The following is a 27,160-nucleotide window of genomic DNA, read 5'->3' on the forward strand; positions in this document are numbered from 1 at the left end:
AATTTGAGATATCACTATCAAAGGGCACATTTCCTTATATCAGACTGCTGCTACTGCTTGGTCCCTGTAACAAGTCCTCATGCCCATTATCTGACCTGAGAATGACTGTTAAGTGGATTTTTGCAGGATCTTTTGCACAACTGCACATTCACGTCCATTCTCACCACATGGCCCTTGTGTGATTTCTGGATATGACAGCTCCAGTCACTTTGAGACATCTGAATATTTCTTCTTGAAGAAGTTGCAACAAACTTGGAGGAATCCAAAAAGATATTGCAAAAGAGAGTGAAAGGCAAAAATGGATATAAAGAAAGAATTACCTGAAGGACATGAAGGCCAGAAGTTTTTTCTGACTCAAGTTATTAGCAAGGTTCAGTTAGTGGGACAGAATGTCTTAGATACATGCAAGAAACTGAATTCAAACTTGCCATAAGCCATGCCATAGACTGAAGAATAAAACGATTAGCAATTTCTTTGATGACAGCATGCACCATGGGCCTAAGAGCTCTTGAAAGATTTCCCCTGATGTTTTTTTTCCTTTCATTTCTGTATATTTTTCACTACATAATCCAGCCCTTCCTGAACTGATCTGCCATGCAAATCTGCTAATAACATTTTAGCTATTAGAAAAAGCTAGATAATTCCTAGGGAAAATGAGGAGAATCTATTCAAATAGTTGTAACATGAAATTATTTGGAAGTAGCTCCTGTTTTATCTGCTTGTTTTCTTAAAAGAAACAGGCTGGTACTATTCTTCTATGTGGTTCACAACAGGTGAAGTGCTATCACTTTGGTATAAGGCAATAAGAAGCCTTCTAAACCAAAGGATATATATAAGATTTACAAGATCAGAAACAGTCTTTTTGAACACCACACTTTTTATTTTAATGATGCTGCACCCTTCCCTCTCAGGGGTTTCTTTTTCAATTAGTTTCTGTTGAAGAAGTGTGAATAGCAGCAGGCTGTTTACATGAGAAGTCTGTCCCATGAGACTGATGAAAAGAAAATCATCACTTACTACTGATAGCTTTTACTGTAGCTGAGAAAACTATTACTATAAATTACATAATAACCCCCCCCTGAAATAATAACTCACTCCTGTTTTTAAAATGCTTTGAGATGTATTAAAATGCTGTAGAAGAGAAGCCGCTATTATTATTATACCATCTTGCCACTTGAAGGGCTTTTTTCCACAGAAATCTAAAACTTACAGATAGGGAGTGTAATGTAACCTTTTTCTTTGTTTACCAACACTTCTCGTTATAAGACTATTTTCACTTGCTTGCAGTTTGACTTCTCTTTTGACAATATTTTTCCAGGCCAGGTGCCTGCCTCAGGCTGAGTCATTTCAGCTGGAAACATTCCGTTACAACTGTTTGGCCATATCAAGAAAAAGGGGGAAGGGTGGAAAAATAGGGATGCAGTACATATTTATGAAACAAATAAAAAAAGAAACAAAAAAGAAAAAAACAAAAGGCATTGTGAGAATCTGAGAAGTCTAACCTGCCCCATGGTTAGCAGGATGGATTTCAAGTTCAGCAGGTATTGACACTAACATCAGACATTCTTGCTGTTCCTATGAAAAGTCTTCACAAGGATGCCTAAATTTTTCAGTCTGAGCAAAAACAAGTAAATAACAGTTCTCCTGAGAAGATATTTGCCAGTGACTGATAGCTAAGAGCTCCCAGGGTTTCAACAGCACTGAACACATCCTATCACTACTCTCAGTGGATAAGTTTGTTCAAGCCATGTGGGGCAGATGAAGTCTGGTGGGATGTCAGAAATCAGAGCAGACAGATTTGTCTCTCTAGTTCTCATATGACCACCAGTGCTGGGCTGAGGAAGCATGAAAAAAATTATTTCAATGCAAAGAGAAAAGAGATGTGTGGGACAAGGGACCAAGAGCAGGGAACCAGCCTGCATTGCTGGGCATGTAGATTGTAGCAGCAAGTGTTGGATAGCAAGAAGTGTTCAGGATAACAAGAGGGAATTATATAACTGGATTTAGGGGGTGATTTCTGACTTCCCATTTTTTATGGAAGTCAGAAGTTGGAAACAGTTTTGTGGTGGGATTGCAGAAGTGATAGAGGTTGAAAAAGTGCAGTTGGGTAACTGGCTGGAGGTGCAAGATGGAAAAAGAAGCAGTGGGGCAAGGTACAGCACTGACAGTGAATGAAGACCCACATGAAGGAGAGACAGGCCTGGTGCAGATGGAGAAAGTGAAGACCAGCAGAAAGAGAGGACTGTAACTGGAGACTGGGAGGAAAGCTGGGACCTCTGAAGGGAAAGACCAGTTTTGAGTCGTGAGAACGAGGCTCTGAGGAAATGAGGACTGAGATGGGAAAGACACAGAGGACAGATTCATTCTGGAACCTAGAGCAGAAAAGTCAGGACTTGGGCAAGGATAAGCTGGAGAAGACTGAGGAAGACAGGTCATACTTAGAATGAATGAACACAAAACCTTACATCTGCTGCAGGCTATTCTTAGGATGCCCAACTTCAATACTCCTCTGATGCTCACAGATATATATCAACCCCACTGGCAAACCACTAGAGCTGAGTAAAATGCAGAGTAAGAAACTAGTGCTGTTAAGAATAGTTCTGTTCTCGGCAAGGACCCATGCAGTATCCTTAGCAAGGCTAATCTTGGCGATTGCTTCAATGCCAAAGCAAAAATCTTGAAAGGGTATTATTGCAGTTGCAAAGGGAAATGGTCAACAGGTGTAAAATACTAGAAATTAAGTATGCAAGTACAGTTGTAGCCTTCCCCCCAATAAGTATGCATTACAGGGTAGGTAGTTTGCATGGCTTTCTCTAAGAACTCACAACTGACCAATTAATTTATTCAAATATAAAAAATAATGCTAAGATAGCTTTATTTCCAAAAAGTTCCATTAGGACTCAGGCACAATTCCAATGAGCTATGCCTGCCAAGCAGAAACCTGCATATTTTCCTGCCAGCTTATCCAGTCAGCTCCCAGCAGCCAGTTCATGGGACTGCTAGCTTTCAAGATCCAGATTCTGGGACAGAGACAAGGGACAGGTGGGTGATGATGATCTTAAGGTCCTTTCCAACCCTAACTATTCTATGATTCTATGATGGGCAGGTGGCATGCCACATTTCCGTGGGACAGTTATTTGGAGTCTGCAGACCTGTGGGGGTAGGTAGCAGTGCACACAAGGGCACCAGTTATTCCTAAAAAATGGGACAAGCGATTTCATGTGGTGTCTAACTGATTCTTCTGATCAGCAATGCAAAGAAGTAGCTAGCCTAAGGTTGAATAGTACGTAAGTGCCAGGCTTTTGGCTTGCTGATGGCCTGCCAGGTAGGAAGCTGCACAGCAAGGCTCTATACAATCCACTCTTGGGTTCTCTGGCAGCCAGGATTTAATTTTGAAGTTACTGTCAAGAAACTTTATGCTGTTATCGGAGATCTTACAGTGATCTCCAAAGAATGTCCTTGACGATATTCAAAATCTTTGCTTTAATTTGGCTGTTTGTAAATCTCAAAATACTGTACAGAATGGGCAGCCCTCTTGTATTTGATTACATGCTCATGTTGTTGCATATCTTTGTGCAGATGATGCTTTTAGCAAGCTCTCATTCAAGACATGATGAGGATGCTTCATGTACTGGAGAGTTAGAAATGTGACCAGTAAATATGGCAGAGGACTGCAGACAAGAAAGGCCAGTTCTATGCATAATGCAGATAAATGTTGCCCTGTTGTCATAGTCTAAAGCCAGCCAGTAACTCAGCATCATGCAGCTGTTCACTCACACCCCTCTTTTTCTCTCCCCAGGCAGGATGGGAAGGAGATTCAAAAGAATGTAAAGCTCGAGGGTTGAGATAAGAACAGTTTAATAATTGAAATAAAAACAAAATATAATAGTACTCCTAATACTACTAATAATAAGGGCAATAACAAGCAGAGAGGTATAAAATTCAAGGGGAAAGGTTAAAAAGAAACCCACCAAAAAATAATAAACACAAGTGATGCACGGTACAATTGCTCACCACCTGCTGACTGATACCCAGCCTGACCCAAGCAGTGATCAGTCTCTTCCAGGTAACTCCCCAGTTTATATACTGTGCATGACATGCTGTGGTAAGGAATACCGTTTTGGCTATTCTGGGTCAGGTGTCCTGTCTCTGCTCCCTTCTGGCTTCTTGTGCCCCTCCTCACTGGCAGAACATGAGAGACTGAAAAGTCCTTGATCAGATCAGGGTGTTACTTAGCAACAACTAAAACACTGGTGTGTTATCAGCATTACTTTCAGACTAAAGCCAGAACACAGCACTGTACCAGCTACTAGAAAGAAAATTAACTCTCTCCCAGCCAAAGCCAGGACACCTGTAGAGCCAAATTCTGTATTCACCTTTGCCACAGATCTCAGATAATGCTAATTGATCTTAAGGTCCTTTCCAACCCCAACAATTCTATGATTCTATGATTCTATGATTCTAATTACTTAAATATGTATGTTCTAGGGGGTTTCTAAGATGGGTGATGTGACTGATGCTGAAGAAGGGGAAATAACTCTCAGAAGCAACCTCATTTCAATGTGACCTGAGCTTTTAGCATGTGGATGCTATATAACAGCAGGTGAACTGAATAAATCAAGCTGTAGGCTTCTGAAAGTGAATGTACAAAAAGTTCAGTTTGTGCTTCAGTTGCCATTTGCCAAAATACTCCTGATCACCCAAGTGGGTTTTGGAAAGAATGCATTGTTTCTAAACCACTCTGATACCGCAGAGATTATAATCTCAAAATTTCATGAGGAAATTCATAATTATGTCTTCAGAACAGAATGTGGGGGAAACAAAATTCCAAATAACAGCTCATAAGATGTTCTCTATTATGAATCACCCTTCAGGTGACCGACTTGAGGTCACCCAGAAACTTGTAGCAGAAGTGAGAACAAACCAAAGGACCCATGACGTTGAAGACTGGCAGTAATTCTGCCTCTTTCTCTGGAGAAGAAATATGTATATCAATGGTATGAGAAGCTGAACTATAAATCGGGTTATTTGGGTCTGATATTAACTCCCCTTACAATGTCATATTATAGAGTACATTTTTTAACCTCTAGTATGCAAGCTGGGCCATATTTCGTATTTCTTGGAATCAGATTTAAGTGCCTGAAAACTCATCACATTAACTTCGGAATCTATAAAACAAAAGGCAATGCAAACAATAATAATCGTTTAAACCTTCATGCCACTTTTGACTCTCCATCAATATGTCAGATGAAAATCACTATGTAGTTATAGAAGAAAACAATACATAACCATGTGAAGAAACACTTTGGCAATGCTGACCTCCAGCTACAACAGCAGAACCTTGAGAATTGTTCAGGTCTGACATACAAAGCTCACCTTTGACATTTCAGGCTTAGCATATAAGGACAGGCTATTAACCTTTTTTTAAATAACAGTGTCTTGTCAAGGCCAGGGCATGATGAACTAGCTAGGGCACTTTGGAGCCAACTTTGAAAACTCCAGATCAACAGATAAAAGCCACACTGAGACATTTACTGTGCATGTCATGAACTTCTTTTCATACTACAACTTGCACAGCTCTGACACATCTGCCTTATGGAGCAGGATGGGGCAGCATCCCAGTTGCAGTGGCAGCTCAGCTCACTGGCAGTCTCCAAAAGTGCACACATGTTTATGGAAGTTATTCAGGGTATATTCTGTCACTCTGAGATTTCTGACCAGCCAAGACCATTGTCCTGGCAGCTGAATATCCAGAAATATAGAGAATACTTTCAAGGAATCAAAATTGATAGAGATGGCAATCTGCTTTCTGGGGAGGAACTGTCAAGTTTGAAATTGTATCCTAATGGAATTAAAACCAGTATTGCACCTGAGGTATCAGCTAGCAATCTTGGTGACAAGCAATGTTTTGGTCTAAATGCCTAAGATGTAATAATAAGCTGTTTTCTGTTCTGTGTTTTGATGGGTTTTTTGGTTTGGTTTGGTTTAAGGGACTTTTTGTGGGGTTTTGGGTTCTTTTTTTTTTGGTGTTTTGGCATTGTGTTTTTTTTTTATTTGGTTGTTTGGTTGTTGGCTTTGGTTTTCTGTTGTTGTTTTTGTATGCTACATTAATTTTCGATAGTCATTTGAAGAACAGTATCATTTAAGAGACAGAATGCCCCACCAGATTTACCATGGCAAACCGTTAGTGCAGCAACCACATAATTACTAATTTGTTATTCAGTTCCTAAACTGTATCAAGAGATCTGCAATACGGCCGTAATATCTAACATACATGAAAAAAAAATGGTGACATTAGCTTTTTATGTCACAGCATGTGATCAGTGACCTGGTGGTCTCAGGTGTGTGAAATGTCATGTTTTTCAGAGTTCTAATTGCTAATGGCTTGAAGCTAATCCCCTAACCTCCTGAAATAATTAGCAATTACATCACTCCAGACTGACAACAAGAAAGGACTAAGCAGAACAGAAGAAAGAAGTTGAAAGATCAAATGTCTGTAGCAAAGTCATTTTACCTTACTGTTCCCTGTATCTTATCTGAGAACAAATACAGGAATCAACCCTCCTTCTCTCATCTCCTCTCCTCCCCAAAAGCCCAGGAAAAGTTTCTAAGAATTTCAGGAACACTGAAATTATACCTTAATTCTTCCTATAGGCTTACATGAAGTACACTACTTAGTGGCCCCATTGATCAAAACGAGGTGCTAATGCAATCAGGTTTCCTGCCTTTTGTGTCCTTGTGAATAAGTCTGAACATGCCAATAAGAACACAATGCTAAAAAATTCCTATTCTCATCTATTGCTGAAGTCTTCCAGGGCCATCTGAACATCCTTGTCTGGGACTATTTGAATAGATTTTAAGCATCCCATTAGAATTTCAAGTCGTGTTTCTTTACACCGCTAGCCTTCTAAGCATCAAGAAAACTCAGAAAAGCACATTTAATAAGAGGAAACCAAGGTTAATGCTTTTAGTTCCTGTCTCTGCTTATTGACAGAAACACAGACATTAAAATTATCATCTTATTTTTTGAAAGCTGGAAAGTTACCTGCTAATGAAAATGTGAATTTTGTCATCCAGCAGAGAAACAGTCACTAGTCAAAATTTGGTAGCAAACCATTAATCTACTGACTTAATTGTTACAGTGAAAACTGTTCATAAAAAGCTTGCTTTTGTAAGGCTTCTACTGCTAGCTGAATGAAGGAGGGTAAAAGTCAGGACAGAACAAGACACGGTGACTGATTAGCATGTATGTCATCATTAAAAATAAACACAAATCTGGATTAACATCCTAAAGTCCTCATTATCTGTCAGGACAATCCTATGTGTGCAATTCTGTAACAGACACAGCCATTAGTGTGGCTTCAGTTTTCCTGAGTTAACCTCACCTTTTACAGTCACATGCACGCTCTGGCTCGTGGAAAGCTGGGGTTGAACGAGGACATTGCATGTGTATTCACCCTCATCTACTTCCTTCTGCACATCTGAAAGCTTCAGTGTCCCATTGTTCTCAAATGCCACTTGGCGATGGTTAAATGGTAGCAGGTTCGAGTTCTTGTACCACTTGATGGAGTAATATGGGTAGCCAATCACACGGCAGTGGATGTAGGTGTCCCGTCCAGCTATTGCTGTGATGTTCTTCATTGGTCGAATGCTTGCTGGCCCTAAAAAGGTAAAAAGAAATTCTTGAAGACAATTTAAAGGCACATTTGCTTGAGGAAATATGCATATAATTTTTCTGAATATACAAATGTTAACAACATTTACAGATGCAGCTTGCACAACACTTCTTAACATTTGACAGTTTTTCTGTTTAAGAGCTACTTAAGCTGTTTCCTTAATCTTTATATGCTCTACTTTTTCCTCACCCTGCAGCACACATACTAATTAGGGGGGGTGGGGGTATATGTTTGCATTATCCAACACTTGCCTGATAAAATCTTTGCTGCATTACAAATTAAAAGGCTGAAGATGATTTAATTAACGTGAGATACTAAAGCTGATACAAAGCTAGAATCCTGTTACACATGAGAACACTGACAAAGTTAGCTTTTTTCTTTTGGACATATAGAAAGTATGATACCATGAGGATGGGTATTACACCATGTAGAGCTAGAAATGCAAGCTAAAGTACTGTATACATGAATAATTACAATGAATGTTGGACAAGTAAAGGAGAAAATAAAAAAATAAAAATAACAACAAACATGCACAGCAGGACTAAAGTAAAGAAACTGTGAATTAATAGAGATGAGTATAGGAAGAATAGACTATAGAACACAAGCCAAAGGGTTCTTCCAACATTTAACCATACCATACACTTTCTAGATGGGGCTGGAGAGGCAGGGTGAGAAAAGAGAGAGGGGAAGAAAAGGAGAGGAAAAACAGTAAGTTGGTTTTGGCATTCCAAGACTCATTTCATCACATGCAATAGTCTTTTTCTCCACTACAATGAGTTATGTGTGTTTTTTTGAGGAGCTGATTTGACAAGCACCTCTTACGTTTATTCGAGCCTGGTACAGGACGACTCCAGCAGAGTTGTTGGCAGTACAGCGATAAACTCCACCATCTCGGACCTGAGTATTAGAGATATTCAGGTAACTGACCACATTGCCTTCGGAGGTGATAATCTGGCTGACACGATGACTGCCATCCTTCACAATTGGATCTTCATCCAGGGTCCAAGTGATTGTAGGCAGAGGAGTCCCCTTCACATTGCACATAAGGGAGACTGGCTCTCCTGGACTCACCACTTTCTCACTAAAGGCAGAAATGATTTTCGGAGTTCCATCTGAAAGGGAAAGAAAGCAGAATAATAATAGTTACACAGTGTAAAGATTGTTCCTTCTATCCTATTCTATTTTTTTTTTTTTATCAGTGATGCAAACAATTGTGTTACAGAATATAATTCCAATTATTGAGAGAGGAAAACAAATTTTGGTAGCAAAGTACTTAAGTGATCCTTTGCTTACTGCAGGTTTCTTTTCATCCTCTGGGAAACATGGTATTGACTCTGCTGCAGGAAAGGCATTTGAATAGATGGGTCAGGACTCTGCACAGCTATGTGAACTGCCTGGTTCTTGCAGAGAAGCGTTAAAGGCATACACAGTGCATCACAAAAGACATACAGCAAAATCTCAATACATTTTGAATTTTTCTTCTTCTGGTAGATTTCAGCTCTTTGAAAAGCTAAGAGCAAATCCTGTTGGCAAGAGCCAGGCATAACCTGCATAGGTTAATTTCACACAGCTGTGCCAATACAGTTCAGTCATGACCCACAACAATAACCCATTTAGAAAAGTATTAAATGAAGTTTTTCTGAATACAGACAGCCAGTAACAGCAGTAATGCCAATTTCTTTCTGTGGTCATTTTGTGCTACAGAAAAATATTCCTCTGAAATGTGAACATTCAGAGGCTTTCTCTTGCAATCTGTGGCACAATTTACTCAGCCTCTATCAGAGCAAATGAATAGTAAGAGTGGATGGAGACAGAAACTTTAAGATTGTAAGTAGGGAGCAGGATTAAATATCCACCTATTTGGAGAGTTTCGTGGGATAACGTTAAAGAGTGCTGACATTCTCTGTGTATTAGGTATTGTCAGACCTCAGAAAACAAAACAGCAACAAAAATAAAGCTTTTTGTCCTGCAAGAAATCTGACCCAACACCAATAAATCTGTGAGCGTGCACACTATGTGCCTCTGCCACCCCTCCTCCTCTTTTCTTTTTTTAATTCAAGTGACAGGCTTTTATTGGAGATGAAAGCAGGCATTATTTTCCCAGTGAGACCCTAGTGTCTTTGAGATCTTTCCTGCTGCTGCTCTCTGATAGCCTGCATTCTCTCGACATCATGATAGATTATCAATATGCTCTTTAGGCTTTCTTAGTCACAGGAGATGGTTGCCGAGGTAACTCGTTCCAGGAAGGTAATCTTTTCTTTTTCTATAAAGACTCTAAAAATAGTGTCCATGCCATGTTTGCACTACAGCTTCATTAGTGAGATGATTCTATACAAGTTGATAACTTTCCTCACTTAATTATCATGTAGAACATTGTGTCAGGTAGTTAAGGTTATCTCTAAACCTTTAGCCAAAACACCCAACCAAAAAAGCCATGCCCAGATGATCTTTGGAGTTGTGTCCTGCTGAAAAACTAAGGTAAGAAGTCAGCATCACCACTACCCACTCCCTCTGCTCCTAAAAGAAAAACAATAAAATGTCGACTAGAAGGACTGCTTGGGGGGGGGGTTCTGGTTTTTTCTTTTTTTTTGGTTTGGTTTGGGGTTTTTCTTATTTTTATTTTTTTTTTTTCATTCTACGAGCTTTTACTCAGAGTGGGGCACAACAAATCCCACTGACAGTTCATGAGTACCCTCTTCTCTTGTTCAGTGTCCATTATCCCTCACCATACAACGATGGCAACAAAGACAACATATATATTATTATGGAGACCAGAATCACTAAACAGGTAGTGACTGACCTTCTAGTACCACCTGAACATAGTCTTGAGCAGACATCTTGTCCTTGCGCACGAAGCACTGGTAAGCTCCACCATCACTCTTGGCCATGCCATCCATAATAAGGTTCTCTCGATTGATGCCAGTGATCCGGACATTGTTACCAGGGTTGATGATTTCACCATTACGATACCAGGAGAGCTCCTGGTCCTCAGTTCCCGTCACACTGCAGGACAAGGACACTTGACTACCAACGCTGCTTTTTACTTTCCGTGGGCTGATTGTGGCTTTTAGTGGTTCTGAGGATTTAGATCAAAATAAGCAGGAAAAGGAAATAGAAAACATTAAGTATACACTCGCATTTGCATGCAAGTAACAAATTAAATCAAAATTAAGAAGTGCAACAAAAATCACATCCATACCCTTCTGAAAAAAAACGCAACCAACTTAACCAAACAACAAACAACTGTGTTTGCTCCATCAAGCATTTCTGTCACCAACATTGATGCCACAAAACATAGATCTATAGGGATAACCTACCCAACACAACATAATCCCATGCTTAAATGAACAGTAGGAGCAGATTTACTGAATAACAACATTGGTGCTGAGTGCCTAACAATGGCACTGCACATGTTTTGGGAGGGTAGGACATTACTGCACATTATTTCAGTGTGGACTTTGAACTGGTGAATTCCTGAAGCTCATCTGGTTTAATTTCCTGCAAAAGGAAGCAAGTTTGCATGTTCCAAATCTGCTGCCTGATGCAAACGAGTGCAATAAATGCCAGTGGTCAGGACATTAGCTTTTAAGGGTGGAAGATTCATGCTAAAATTTTAACATAGGTACACCCATAGATATCTATCCAATCTGTCCACATGGAAGTTTTTTCTTGGTGAGGCTCCTTATGGAGTAAAATTTTATATTGTAAAAGAAACCAGGATGAACAATGTTGAAAAAAATTAATAAATATAAATGTAAGTAAAACAGTCTTTATCCTGACACCTAATAGTTATCATAGAATCATAGAACATGGTTGGAAAGGATCTGATGATCATCTAGTTCCAACCCTCCTGCCCGTGGGCAGGGACACCTCATACTAGACCATGTCACTCAAGGCTCTGTCCATGCTAGCCTTGAACACTGCCAGGGATGCAGCATTTACCATTTCTTTGGCCAACCTGTTCCAGTGCCTCACCACCCTCACAGTAAACATAGATCTCACATCGTGTTCTGTATATATTACTGAAACTTCCTTAAAAAGATAAGGGACTACTATCACCACTGATAACATCTTTGATACTAAATACATACCATCATATTTTTTACCAGTTGCATACACACATACAGACACAAGTATACTCACACTTATACATAATAATTTCCTCAGTTAACTATACTATACTCAGTTAACTATACTATACTCTATATAGTTAACTATACTATACTCAGTTAACTATAAGTTGTACAGTGATTCTGAGCAATAATTATCTTTGTAGAATTTGTGAAACATTCAGTATATTCACACATGAATACTCAACTGAGGGGAGGTATGAGTATTCAATATTACTGAACAGCATGACTCATCGCAATGAGAGTTTGGCAGTTTTATTCATGAGAACATTTGCAATTTCTTTTTAAGCATCCAGTTCAAGCTTCTAAATTACATATCCTCCATGTGATAAATTATATAGTTACATAAGAAATTGCATCTCTTTGCACTTCTGATCGCTCAATTGTCCAACTAACTCATCTCCACAGAACCTACTTTCAAAGCCAACAAAGCAAGCCAACAACTTCTCTGATGCAAACCCAGACAAGAAGTGGTCTCAGGTCTTCACTCTCTCCATGACTTACGTTTTACATACAGTCGCCCTATCATCTCGGCAGTCCCATAGTTGTTCCACACCTCGCAGACGTAGTTGCCCGAGTCTGAGGGACGTGTGTTCTCTATCAGCAGACCTGTAACTGTCTGACGAAACCTGCTGTCAGGCTCCCAGGGAACATTATCCTTCAGCCAACGATACTTTGGTGCGGGGTGCCCTGATGCTTTGCAAGGCAGCTCCACTCGCTGTCCTGCCATGGCTTTACGGTGGTCAAACCCATCTAGAATAGATGGAGCTGAATTCGCTGGATCTGAAAGAATAAACAGCAGTTTTCAATGGGAGCTTTGAAATTCTTTCACTCGCTAAGCAATATGCCAGTATCTTTCTCTCCTGCATTTTTTGACTATCTAGCCTAGTGTTTTTCATACTAGTTTGCTACTATGACCCAGCAATCATTCAGTAATAGCAGTAATGGCTGGGAACCAGCAGCATGTAAAACTGAAGCACCTCATAACTACTTGAAAATTTTCTTGCTGTATTTTTTCCAGGTGGCAACCATTTCTCTGGTCATCTTTCATGTCCCCCATAAGAGGAATGGAAAGCCAGAAATGCATGACCTTAACAATTATTACTGTTATTCCTGTACTACTTTCCTAAATGAAGCCAACATGTTTTCAGTACTTCTCTGCGGTCTAAAGGGTTTGAATTAAAGGAACAACTAGTCCCTTGTCAGGAGAGAAATAGGCAAAGACACAAGAATTTCTCTCTGCAGTCTGACTAACAGATAAACCTTTTCTTCCTTCCTGGAAAAAGAAATTAACATGACAAGACCAACTTATCACCTAATACTCCAAGTTTCTGTGCTCAACTTACTCATAAAAACAGCTCTGAGACCAATACGCTTGTGTAGCACCTGGCATATCACAGAATCATTGAATGGTTTGGATTGGAAAGGACCCTAAAGATCATTCGGTTCCAATCCCCCTGCCATGGGCAGGGACACCTTCCAGTAGACCAGGTTGATCAAAGATCCATCCAGCCTGGTCTTGAGCACTTCCAGAGATGGAGCATCCACAACTTCTCTGGGCAACCTGTTCCACTGCCTCACTACCCACGCAGTAAAGATCAAACAGTAAACATCCCTTCCCTCCAGTGCATCAACCGCACCACACAGCTTGGTGTCACTGGCAAACTTGCTGAGGGTGCACTCAATCCCACTCTCCATGTTGCTAACAAAGATGTTGAACAGTACCAGTCACAACATCAAACCCTGAGAAACACCACTTGCCACTGGTCTCCACTTGGACATCGAGATATTGAGTACAGCTCTTTGCGTATGACCATCCAGCCAATTCCTTATCCACTGAGTGGTCCATCTGTCAAACCCATGTTTCTCCAATTTAGAGACAAGGATGTGATGCAGGACAGTGTAAAATGCTTTACACAAGTCCAGGTAGATGATGTTAATTGCTCTTCCCTTATCCACCAATGCTGCAATCCATTGTAGAAGGCCACTAAATTTATCAGGCATAATTTGCCCTTAGTGAAGCCATATCGGATGTCTCCAGTCCCATGCTTACTGTCCATGTCTATGCCTTAGCAAAGGTGCATGTACCCCACCAGAAATGTACTTGGTGATTTCAGCTTTTTAGATTTGAAAACTTTTGGAGGAAGAAGCTGACATTATTTACAGTTTTGTGCAGCATGATGAAAAGCCCATTCTGGAGCTACTGCAACATAAGCACTGAACAATAAATCAACAAACATTCATCTAAGTATTTTCTCATCACATACAGCCACTTTACTGAGACTTCTGTCTCACAAAGAAATTCCACATGCTCATCAACTACTTTTATCTAACACACCTATCTCTTTGGGTATACCTACGTCATAGCTGCCTGGCTGTAGGTGTAATTGTAACTATTTTGACATTTTCAAGTGGTCTTTAACTTTGCTAGCTCAGGTGCTCCACACAGGGTAGTTGCAGAAGGTTCCTTTCAGGAGCTGAAGAGATTAAATTGCTGAATTCAAGCTATTCAAGCAATTGTGTGATCAGCGCCTGAGCATAGTTAGTTTAAATCTAGTTTAGATACATCTTCATGAACTGCAGTCACACCTGGGAGGGTACACTTGAGAGCAAATAGGTAGACACACTGTGCAAGTTCTATTACCAATCCAGAAACTAAAATTGTGATAGCAAACAAATAGGCTAAATGAATTTTGAAGTGAATATCTCAATAAAACCCTAAGTGCCAAGTTCAATGAAAGATGACCACTGAGGCTTATCTGCTCTCTAGGTTCCCTGTAAAAAGTGAAGCCATTGAAGGCACAACCATATTCAGTTTACAGAAACTTCTTGTTTGTCTCATTAGAAATGTGTCAGCCAGTAGTTAAAGAAATGATTTTGCATGCATCAGTAGCCTCAAGGTCCGTATTTGGCATCAAGATGGGTTACATTTCTGAGCTTGCCATGCTGTTTGTGTCTGGCTTAGTGAAAGCAAAATCTGCCAGGACGTTATTGGGAAGGCCAGCATCAATTTGACTAATGGATTAGCCAGCTCCTTTCTTGCCTTCTGGATCATTGGGCATGTATGTTTTCAGTGCATAAGCTCTTCTGTGCAGCCTGAGGAATGAACTCTGAAAAAACATAAGCATGCAAGAAATTATAGCTCTGGCTTTCAGGAAAGCTACACTTACATGAAATCAATTTCTTCAATTGGAAGTTATTATTAAGTAATAAAGAAGTAGAACTGACTTTTAGAGATATTGTCTGTGCATTCCTAGTCAAAACTCACAGTAGCTTTGCATCTTCTACATATGCTTTTAACTTCAAAAGATTTTGTGATGGATTTATGCGCTCCCATTTGCAAACCATTAAGTACAAAAATACAAAGTACTGCATGGATTTCAAAATGGGATGGGGCCACTGGAAAGGAATTAAAGCAATGGTGAGGAAAAGTAGTGGGTAGTAAATATCACATTATGACAGCTTCCTAGTTTGTGGCAGAGAACTGCATATGCTTCAATGTTAGGCCCAAGCAAAGTGCAAAACCACCTTGGACAACAAGCTGGTAGCAAAAGCAAATCAGCTGCGGCCCTTCTGCCCCCTTGCCTAGGCAGAAGCTCAGGAAGCCGGGCAGACTGTGCCTTAGGAGAGGGAGGCTATGGCAAGAGATGCTGTGGAAAGCACAGCTCCCTTTTTACCCATAAAGAACATCACACCAGTCCCTGGGTCACTTCGCTTCACATTTTCTCCACCTCAAAGCAGGTGTTCCATCTGCAGACCAGCTAAACTGAGATTTTCCTATGTACTTGAGAAGCCTTGAGCTGGTTCTTATAGAGAAGGTATTTAAAACAAATTCAGAGTTACTTAAAATATGATTCCAGTGACCTACTTACTTGCACTCTGTACTTACACACTTAAATGGGTGGTAGAAACATCTCTTTGGGATGTACCTGGAGCAGACACCTATTTAGAGCTCCTACACTCTATATATTCCAGTTAAGGAGGGAAAAAATAAAAGAAGAAACCCAAGAAAAAAAACCCCAAAGAAATCCCAGGGTTCATTTGCAATCATCTTCAATGAGGCAAATAGCAAAGTCTCATAAGCTGATTCCAATACACGGTACACAATCTTTTGAATTATTATTATATTATGCTTTAACCGTCAGCTGCAAATGACTACTAGCAAGGACAACAGCAGAAATAATGAGGCAAAATACTATTTTAAAATATTCTACTTTGGACCTTCTTTGAAGGACAGAGCAAGAAATGCTATCAAAATGATGATTTTCTGAAGGGTAAGGGTTTAAAAAGGTAAAAATCTTGGGAGCTGGGATTCACTGGTGGACAAAATTATTTCTGGAAAAGCACACCATAATGGGTATTAGAGGAATAGTCTGCAGCATGTTAATAACCTTGGTTTTATTTTTATTTAGGAAGGCCACATGGTTTCAAGGAGATGTTCTCACTCCAAATGAAATTTGGAACTTTGCTTTGGTCATAGGCATACTAATTATTCACATATGTATTTGCTACTACATCTATGTTACCTTTCTCACTCTTCAAAAATATAACAAAGCTTAACTAATGTTAAAAATGTGGCCAAGAGACTATGATCAATACCCACCACAAACTATCTCATCCCCAAATATTTGAGAATTGTAAAAGTAAAAAATGTAGGTTTCATGCAAGCAATCCTTTCACAACTATGTTCATGAATTCTCTGATCTCAGTTCTTAAAGGACCATTTAAAAATATACAGTAAAGAAAAAAGAAAACATGTTAGTGAAATAGTAAGAGCTCTAATGATAATTGCTGCATTTGTTCAGAAGACTAACCGGACTTGAAATCAGAGCCCACTATAGTTCTTATAGGGAATAATTAACCCCATTGAATTAAAAATGCCAATTATTACACACAGGTAAAATTTCCTATATTGATTTGGTCTGTGACAGAGAATAGACAAGGAAACTCCAGAGAGAGCACATCTTTTCGTCTGCTTGTCCTGAATTACAAAGGAGACAGAGCTTCCATTTCCCCCCTTTTGTTCAGTGAAATAACTAGAAATTTTCCTGTGGTAACCAAGATACAAGCCTGATTTTATTTATGTTACCACTGGCTCAGCCTTAGTATGATTTCATGCGGAAGCAGACCATATTATAGAGCCAGCTAGAAAGATAGGACCCTGCCTATCCTTATAAAACCAAAGCAGGCAGATTATTGTGCAAGAAAACTACTTCTTCATCTGGCTGGGAAAAGAAAAGACAAGAGTTTTACTCATAGGGGACAGATACCAAAGGAAGAAACTCCTGGATCTACCTGGTAAGTGCTTCTGACCTGAACAATCACACTGATTTTTTTTATCATTAGTATATTTAAGTATTGACTTGTGTGTTCAGAGGGCTCCAGGATCCTTCAGCAATCACCAGTTTGGTGGAGGGCAGGAAGTATGTTACTAATGTAAAACCTCGTGCCCACGTCTGCCTCCTTTAGGGCTCTCAAACAGAGGGTGAAAAGCTGAGACCTAATCACTAGATAATGGTTTGGTTTTTTTTTTCATGCCAAAAAACCCAAAACAAAAAAACAAAAAAACAACAACAACAAAAAAAAAAAAAAAGAAAAAAGTGGGAAGAAAAGGAGTCTAACTGACTGTTGGACTGTGAAGGTCACTATACTCAGACTGATCTTTAGGGTTAGGATCTTTAGGGCAACTTAGCAACAGTGAAAAGGAAAAGAAACTCAGTGGGGCTTTCAGTGGGATGCTGGGCATGTCTTCAGTAAGGCAAGGATACAGGGAAAAAGAACAGAGAGTCTGGAATATAGTCTTAGCTAACTCAATGGGTGTGGGAATGTAGTTGCAGATCTACTCATACTCAAACACAGGGTGCACTCAGAGACACTCAGCAAATGAAGGAGAGGAAGGGGAGATGGAGAAGAGCTAATCCTATACAGAGATGTTTGAGAGTGAGTTCCAAACTCAGTTCTCGGACTGTTCCTCCTTTTTACCTCTCCCACAACTGGCATCTCCCCAAGACAAAGTCGGGAGAAGGTGCTATTGGAGCAGCACTGTATGGACGGCCCTAAGTCTTTGGAGTGTGTGAAGAGGGAACCAAACAGTCCAACACACACACAACAATCAGGAAATGATTTACAATTACAAGTAAAAGTTAAAATACCCCATCTACTTTCTTGTTTATCTATATGCTGCACAAAACATTTTGCCCTGGGACTCTCAGCTCTGCCCATGAACAGCCACTGCCTGACCTCCTGTCTGCCAGCAGCACCTGGGTGGACTAGGATGGGTCACGTACCCCTTCTGGCAAAGATTCCTTCTGAAATCAGGGGAACATACTGTTTTCCCCAGGGAAGGAGTGTGATGATTGAAAAGAAAGGCGGAAATGCACCTCAGCTAACCTGAGGTTCCTGCAGTGGAAATATCTACAGCTGAGCTAAATGTCCTGAACTCCTGCTATGATTAACAGAGAAGAAATAGGCACCATGGGGCAATTCATCTCACCCCAAAGTGGGCAGCTGAAGTAGGTAAGCTACAACGGCCCTTAAAAATGTTCCTCAACTTTGGTTACAAAGGAAAGGTAAGGTGAATAGATACTTTCACAGCAGAAGTCTACTTTTAATGAGATGAATCCCATCCACAGTCCTTTTAAAAGGACTTTCATACTAAACAAATCACTGTAATAAATGCCAGTGTACTCTTACAGGCTCTCTGGAAATATCTAACAGGAGGTGAAAAACTGTCCCAGGGGGGAAGGATTTTAAAATGGGGCATTTTGCATCCAGAAATGAGAACATTCCTGGCCAGTTTAACACACTAAAGAGAAGTGTATACAATACTTGATTTAACATGGTATAAAAAGGAGCACCTGATACAAAAAGTCTTGCACTGTTGCTTTGTCGTGTTTCTCCAGTGTATCTGTGCCTTGTAATACATCGGTAGTTGTACAGTCCATCTTCATTCTGTACGTCTAAAATATACAAGGCTCCCGTGGATGTGATGAGAAATCTAGGTCCTGAAAGACACAAGAATATGCAGTGTTTAAAATATCTGCAAGTTGCTACTGTGTTCTGCTTGCTCAGAGTGAGGGATGGATGACAGAGCCTGTAGGTCCTGAAGACTTTTTTTGCCAGTCTAGAAGCTGCCAACCATAAGTTTAATAAGTACTGACCGCAAATGCATATAAAGATGTTAGTTCATGTGCACTTCTTCTAAAAATCGTAGGTCTTTGTAAGCAAAATGTGAGGAATGAAGGAAAGAAACGTCTTAGTATATATCACAACCAATAAACAACACCCAAGAGGCATCTGAAACAAAATATAGGGTAAAGAACCAATGCAGAATTTAATCTCATTTAAGTCAATATTTTACAGTGAATATGACGGAAATTCGCTGTCAGAGCTGTACGTGTTAGAAAGACAGTCTGGGATGGCATGAATAATTAAACAACTTCAGGCAAAATGGCTTTTGTTGTCCAGGTACACCAGAAAATTGAGAAAAATAGTCACAAAATGTAAAACTGAAGGGATCAGTAAAAGAAAGAGGAAACAAAAAAGGAAGGTTTTCCCCCCAAGAATATAGGACGTTTCCTGAAGGGTTCAGGCCATAAGCGCCATGTACTACACAGCCCTGCTCTACATCCTGCTTCAGTTGTGATGGGAAAATGAAGATGACAAACCCAGCCTTGATGATGCTGACCACATTGCTGACCCTAGTGAAGTTATACACACCTGCAAGATAGACAGCTCAAGTGTCAGGAAGAGTCCCATCCCATCCTGCCCATATTTCCCATGGGTTAATGCACTTCAGGCTTTCACAGTATGAGCTGAGCTTTCTGCAGCTCAGTACTTTCACAGCCAAGCTACTGGCAGAAGATGAATTAATACATTATCTGCTCTGCTAGGGACTTTTTTTTTTATTTCAATAATATTACAATCTGTGATTAGAGAAGCACAATGTAAGCAGGTTGACAGATTCCGTGTCTGAAAGAAGGGCTTAACTAAACTGGACAGGACATGTTATTTAATAGCCAAAGATGTTTTTATTTATTTATTTTTAAATTATACATCGAAGGGTTTATTTCAGGGAGAAAATTAAACCCTGCAAAGTGACTGCCCCACTAAAACTGAACAAGACTGACATGTTCGTGGTCAGCATTTTTCCCAGTGTTCATAAAATTGAAAATAATATAGTTGAAATTTACTTCAAATGCATATTTTTTTTTTATTAGCTTTATAATAGGTACATACGTACACATGCAGTTTTGATCGTTTGACAATCACAAATACCTCTATTCTGTTGTAAATGCATGTTCTAAAGCAAGACACAAAAAACCTGACACCTACATGGTACATGTTTACTCTGAGGATTTTCCCATGTTTCAGTAAATGGAAGTAACCTGGTTAGAATGCATTGCAAATTTGGGTCTCACCTGGCCACTCTTTCCATTTAAAAAATAGCACAGTCTGAGTTATGTAATGCTTTTCTAAAACTTTTACACTGGAGAAAATGTTCTTAACTCCTCTTTTTTGTGTCTCTTATTTTTTCTCTATTACTTGATAGCTCTTATAATATAAAAAACTGTATCAATGTACTATAAAATACACCCAGCTCCCAAAGTAAGAAGAAAATACACAAAGACAAAACCCATTATGAACTAATATTCAGTAACATGCAGTAAGAAATATTTCCTTTTCTTCAGAGCTCTGTCTGAGCAATGACTTTTTAATAATTAAGTGTAACCAGGGTGCCTGCTCACAAATACATCAGTGGGAAAGCAATCCAGCAGAGAAAAGACAGAAAAGAAATTATACCATTACAGAGGGCAATCTCCTTTAAACTCCAGTCTAAAATAAATAGAAACAATAATAATAATAATAAAAAAAAAAAAATCCACCCCCCCCCCCAACAACTAGTGTCCCCCCATTCCCCCTAATATTTAATGTCACAGGACATGACTGACCCTTAGAGCAGAGAATACTGAATAAAGCAAAACCAGCCCACCTCTCTCATCCTTGTATGCGTACTGCATTATAAAATAACCACACTGGTGACTTGTCTTGGCTGACCCTGTTCTCCTGAAAGTCAAGGCACATGGATGGAAGCAGGTCACAACTTTGGAAGAACATGAGCCACACTGCACATGGCCTTCTGAAGTACTTTGTTCAAATAACATGAGCCATGGTTAAGAAGTATATGAACAAAATAAATTCCCTGAAAAGAGGCTACTTTCCTGCTTCTGAAGAGGAAGAACTAGGCAAAGGAAGGCGCAAAGGAGTCAAAGCACTGGATGGCAAAGCGCTCTCCTCAGCCATGAGCAACACTATATTCCAGCCTAGGGCTGGGTTTACAGACTAGAGAGACTCCTTATACAGGTCCCATGTTGACTTCATGTGCCTCCAAAAACTTAAGTGCTTTCATACAGAAGACTTGTGTTTCAACACAGATTTCTTACAAATGTATTGTTGGGTGTATTAGAAAAAGCACCTGAGAAGATAATATTTCAGTTTCACAACCAGGTGTCTGAAATCTGACATTGAAAAAGTTACAAGAAAAAAAGCAAAGCTATCTTGCTTCTTATATTTTAATACTTCAGTTGTAGTGTTTGAAGGAAAATATATAGACAGTTAATAAGAATAAATTAAATTATATAGACAGTTAATAAGAATAAAGTTAGTAAAAGTAAGTATTAGTTTCTCAATTACTTATAAGTTATTTGCTAGTCACAAAATAGCTTGACTTGACCAAACATTCTAATGAGGTTTTCTGCAAATACCAGACAGCTACCAGCTACCTACTAGCAACCAGAAAGCATAGTCTGCAAGTATGCAGGCAATCACCTAGTGAACCCCCTTAGCAATCATAGGATTGTTCTTTAGCTGCCATCAGTCATACAGCCCAGATCCAAACCCACAGCAAGGGAAATCCTACCACCTCTTAGGAAGGCAGGTTTTTGATGATTCACACAGAAGAAGTACTTCCTGTTGGTCAGAGAATACTTTTTCTTCCCCCAGTTGATTCTCACACTGTAACTCCTAGATATGGTAGAAATGCCCTATGCTAAATATTTCTTCCTTTTTCTTTCACAGTCCCCAGTTACTGAGATATAAACACTTGTCCTGTTACATCCTATCTCTTCAACACATAGAGGTGCTCAACACCTGAACCCTTTAATAATGTTTACTTTTACCCCTAACTCCAGGTTAGGATATTTAGAATTTTGGTGTGAAAGCCATGGGCTGTTTTACTTGTGTGTCACGTGCACATTCTGCACTACTGAAATATAAAGCAAATCTATCTTTGTGAAGAAATACGTTATAAGGTCTACAGGTAATTAAAGCACAGTTGTCTTCCTTAGTTTGTAGGCAGCATAAAATGACAGCTGCAGGAGGTAGGAATCACACTTAAGGACTTCACTTACAGTATGCAGCAAAGGGAATCTATTGCTTCCCTTTCCAGCTGTGTGACCATTAACCGTCTCTGTATTTCAGACAGCACAGGCAGTTCAGATGTATGCTTGCCCAGAGCAGTGCCACTTAACTGGCAAACCTGCCAGGCTGTTGAGCCAGTGCTGCATATACCATGCAGACACGGCCTCTGCAGCCTGATCAAGACGTATATCAGATTTTTCAAGATGGGGAGTAACTCTGCTAACAAACTGTACCGGGGTAGATGTCAGCAGAAAGGCTGCTCTGCTGCTGACACATCACAGGACCGGGAACATGTATAAGTTCTGGCCATTTACATCCTGCCAATAAATCTGCATGTGCTGTTGCACTTGTGTCAAGTAAGTGGAACCTAAGCAGCTGAGCAGCAGAAATGTGTTCATTGTACCATGACTTCATGTGGCTTTCTTTTTCTGGGATCCAGATTCACCTTTGCTAAACATATGTATCTCCATTTCTACAAAGAGTCACACTGTTGGAGTCTTACTAGCATGAACAAGTTTAAGATCACACAAAATGTGCCCAAAGTTTATAAAATAATTCCTTTCTCCATGCTTTTCTAAACCTTTTCTGTTTTCATAACCCTTGCACAACTTTTAGATATGGTCTATATAAGCCATCACTAATAATTAAATTTGTGCCTTTTCTTATGATAAGCACAAAACATCTGTTACAGCAATTAAGTCAGAAGACCAAATGCAGAGTTTTCCTTAAAACTGCCAAAAGCTCACTTCCTCAGTATTTCTACCTTGCACATATTATTGCAGCTAACATTTGCCCTGGAACTGAGTCTGGGTAAACCCATGGAGTGGCTATTGACAGGCTGAAGAATATATAGATTTATGCGCTATTACAAATCCCATAGCACTGACTTATGTTTGCAAGTGAAGCCTTCCCTCCTCAGTCCTGGAGAAGAGTTTCCTCTGATGCAGTTATACATCTGGGTCAATGACAGTGGGTACACTTATTAAAAGCCTGCCACTTAATAAAAGAGGTCTGTGAAAACTGTGCAGAGCCAAGAAATTGTTTGGTGTTATCTTGCTATATTTTTTAGAGAAGTTATGAACATACTTGAGTATCTAACACTGCTTAGATCATCTTCCTGTAGGAAATTACTCAGGCAATCGCATAATAAAACCTTCACTTAACACGTTATCTAGATTTTTTTGCCTCATCCTCTTTAAAGATAACTAAAGTAAATAGTTATTGGCACCTATTAGATGTTATGCCACAGCATACTTTTCTCACCAACACACATTGTGTGTAATTGCAGGGCTAAAGCTTTTCCTTTTCCTTTTTCTTCTTAATATATTTTGCATACTTATATAATGCTTTAATAAACAGTGCCTCCTTCTACTGTAAAAATGCAAAGCAGAAAAGCTGACAGAAAAATAAAAGGGGAAATGCATGTAATTTCTGTCATCTTCTAAATGGAGAGCATTTTCATTAAAACCGACAGGCTGTCAGCTGTGACAACAGCAAAGTGTTGAGTGTTCTGCCTTCTGTACTTCAAGTGTTTAGAAATGCACTAGGATGGGAATCGACAAGCTCTTATTGCCCTGTTGATCTAGGGGAGTGCTTTCTTTTTGAGGCTCATTTAATTTAATTGCTTCTGCTTTGCTGTAACAAAGTTTAGTATTTTTGACTCACGTACTTAATATGCCAAATAAGGATTTTTTTAAATGGAACATCCTTTCACATAAACTGAAGCTTTTTGTTTGTTTGGCTTTTAGCAGGCTTCAAGTGAGGAAGACAGGGAAGCCTCCTTCACAACAATTAAAAAGAACATTGTCAAAATATAGCTCATAATTCCCATTTCTTATTCCTCCTCAGTAGTGTTTGTATTAACGCCTTGAAAACTTGATTATAATAATTTCAGCATCAGATTTTCAGACATTGAAAGCTTACATCTTTTTTGGCTGTCAACACTTGCTGCCTTTCAAAGCCTTGTCCAATATCTGTAGTATTTATTTCATTTGAAGAGTTCAAAGGGTGTTAGGAACCCTTACAACCTTTTGCCTTGGTGAGGTTGGCAAGCATAGTAACATATTACTATTTAAAATTTAAATGTTTTACAGAGAAGCTTGCTGAGGTACATTGATAAATGTACGTAAGTCAGTGGAAAACCATTGAATGGGACCCATAATTTTTTCTCCAACATCCCATGCCTCAATGTGAGGCTGAAAACAAAATGTATAGATCCAAGGACTAGAAAGACCATTAGAGTCATTTATTCTCACCTTTCATGGTTCACCCATTAACTCCTGCACCAAATCCATATCTGGAAGTTAAGCTATAACTTTTTTAAAAAGACATTAGTCATGATTAGAGATTTATTGTAAGTGGAGAGGATGTGATACCCCTGGGTAAATTATTCCAACGGTTAATTATTCTCTCTTTTGAAAGCTAGTGTATTGTTTGTGGTCTATCTGGCTTTGACCCCAGATATTGGATCTTACTGTGCCTTCGTTAAAGATTTCCTCTGCAATCAGAAATCTTCTGCCCATTTAAGTACTTACAGAACATGAGGAAATTACCTCTTGAACCATCTTTCTCCTTAATTATACAGATTGAAATTCCTAAATCATTTACTGTGAATTATTCATATCTTGAAATAATCTGGGTTTTGCCCAGAACTGTAACAACATTTTAAAGTTCTTTTTAAAATTTGGAATGTGCACATAAGTTCAGTAATGTTTATGGTAATCACAACTCAAAATGTCACCTCTCTTTCTCTATACAAATTTTGTTTCCACTTATGAATCCAGCAACTACAGTAGTCTTTTTATCAATGCTAACATGCTTCAGTTATTCATTGAAAATTGTGATCTCCTTTTCAATGTCATAGATTTAGAGAATAGATTTCCCCCATCCTGCAGATGCAATCTGTTGTCTGTTTGCCTTGACACTAGAATTGACTGTATGAAAGACTACATGTTCAAATTGGACCTCTTTATCACACAATCCAATCTTCCTGTGCAAATCACCAAGTCATACCATCATTTGCCATTACACAAACATTTGAACAGTTTGCATACTTTATCAACGTCTTCTCTTAACTAAATTTCACTCATTAATGGAAACTTTAAACTTATGTCTTCATCTGAAATACCAAACCACTTGATTTGAAGATACACATTTCAAAGTAGTAAGACACTGAAGAGAACAAACAGGGAAGAGGAGGAGGAAACTGGGTCATATCTAGGTTTGACCAACCTGAACTATGGGCCCCAAATCCCACGACATTTTAGAAACACACCCTCATTTTACTATCTGCTGACTAGTGCCCTAAATAACCTAGGGACTTCATTAAAGTTGAGCTGCATTAGCAAATCATGTGTTCATTTGTCTAAGTGAGAAGAGGTCACATTAACAATTATGAAATTGCGCTTACGTAAGATTTTTAATGCTTTCCATTAGACTGTATAATATCAGAGATTAAAATAAAATTTTACAGGTCTGAGTAATAAGTTAAAAAGATTCTGTTTAGGTTTCCTATGTGAAATCGTTCTCATGTATAATTCATAAGAACATGTGAACACTTTCCTGTCGAATTAGTGCCTAATATTCTTGTATGAAAATAAGAATATTTTAAAACTGTAGCACTAATTATTCTTTTATCGTGCCCTTTTACCCCAGCATGCTGGTAGTTTTAAATAGGGGTAATGTTATCCTCAAGATCATTAAAAATATCGTATTTGATTTTCACTTTGTTGGAAACACATCTAACAGTGTTATATTATTGCAGTCTAAATTGGCTTGACAGAAATGAAGAGAACAGATGGCTGTTCTAATAGTGTACCAAATGATAATATAGAACAAATAAACTTTTATCAGCTCTACTTATCCCTTCCTCTGGATAGAACTGCTTCTGATAAGCACATTTCTAGTGTGACCTGTGCATGGAAGGGGAGAAACCTTCCCACAGAGCAAAAGCAGAGAGTAACCTATAACTCAGTTTTATAACACTGCTAGAACATCATTCTCAAAGCAAAACAATCTGCTGCTCTGGGCATGGAAAATGTGCTACGAGCAGCCATGCTTAAACTGTGCCCTGAAGTCACAATCCTGTGAATGCTTTTGATTCTGAACCAAAGATTAGATAAGGAAAGAAAGGCATGTAGGGAGGTAAGGATTTCATTTTTCTAAGCAGCACTCACATGCTGTGCTCTACCTACCTGAGACACCTGGGGTGTTTCTCAGAGTAGGTGGTGCAGATGGTCAAAACACGATGGCACTCCTCTGAGCAGCCCAACCTGCCCCCTGGTGATGTAGCCAAATCTCACAGGCCCTGCTAGCAGACCTTAGAGAGGATGAAACTGGGTTTTTTTTTAGTTCTTCATATTCCCTCAGCTCTGTGAATTGCACTTTTGAAGAGTGTTGCTCACTACCCCCTCCATGTCTGGGACACAACCTGCAGCTGACTTCCAGGAGAACACAAGCAGGAAAAAAGTAAAGCCACACCACTGCCCTTCCTTAAGTAGGGCAATGACCTTTCTTAATCAATCACTTTCAATTAGAATGAAATTAGCCCTCCCTTGTATTATCACCTTCACCATTCAGGCAGGCCTGTTGAAGAACCAATTACTTGTTTGCATTACATGCCTGGTCTTTGTCTCTCATAGATCTGGGGTTTGATAACTAGAGAGGCCACCATGATCGTGATTCAGCGGTAAAGCTTCTCAGGTGTCACATTTGTATGATGTTACCCATGAGGAATTAAGGTCTTTGATTTTCACATTTTTTCCTGGCAGAAGGAAAGAAATAAGCATAAAAGGCATAGGAAGTGTTTCTCTGAAGCAAAAGAGGCTGCTGCAATATTTGATCTATTGTTCCATGCTCCTTAAAGCTCACAGAGATGCATCTCCATCATAAAAGTGAGCTTGCAGGTCTGAAGTTTTCTTCATTTCCACAGGAGAG

At 39.3% G+C, this 27,160-nt stretch overlaps 1 protein-coding gene across 1 annotated transcript in view; it reads right to left on the reverse strand.

The window, feature by feature from the left end:
* DSCAM (DS cell adhesion molecule) overlaps positions 1-26,672 on the reverse strand; it is a 181,528-nt gene extending 154,856 nt beyond the window's left edge. Inside the window, exons 1-6 of the mRNA XM_065676987.1 lie at positions 26,419-26,672; positions 18,664-18,810; positions 12,311-12,589; positions 10,477-10,752; positions 8,492-8,788; positions 7,386-7,661 (exon numbers count right to left, since the gene is read on the reverse strand). Coding sequence (XP_065533059.1) covers positions 7,386-7,661; positions 8,492-8,788; positions 10,477-10,752; positions 12,311-12,536 — 1,075 coding nt within the window. The 5' untranslated portion in view covers positions 12,537-12,589; positions 18,664-18,810; positions 26,419-26,672. The remainder of the gene's footprint in view (positions 1-7,385; positions 7,662-8,491; positions 8,789-10,476; positions 10,753-12,310; positions 12,590-18,663; positions 18,811-26,418) is intronic.
* Between the last annotated feature and the right edge of the window lie 488 nt (positions 26,673-27,160).

This window comes from Lathamus discolor, chromosome 4 (genome assembly GCF_037157495.1).
Source record: "Lathamus discolor isolate bLatDis1 chromosome 4, bLatDis1.hap1, whole genome shotgun sequence".
NCBI lineage: Eukaryota > Metazoa > Chordata > Aves > Psittaciformes > Psittacidae > Lathamus > Lathamus discolor.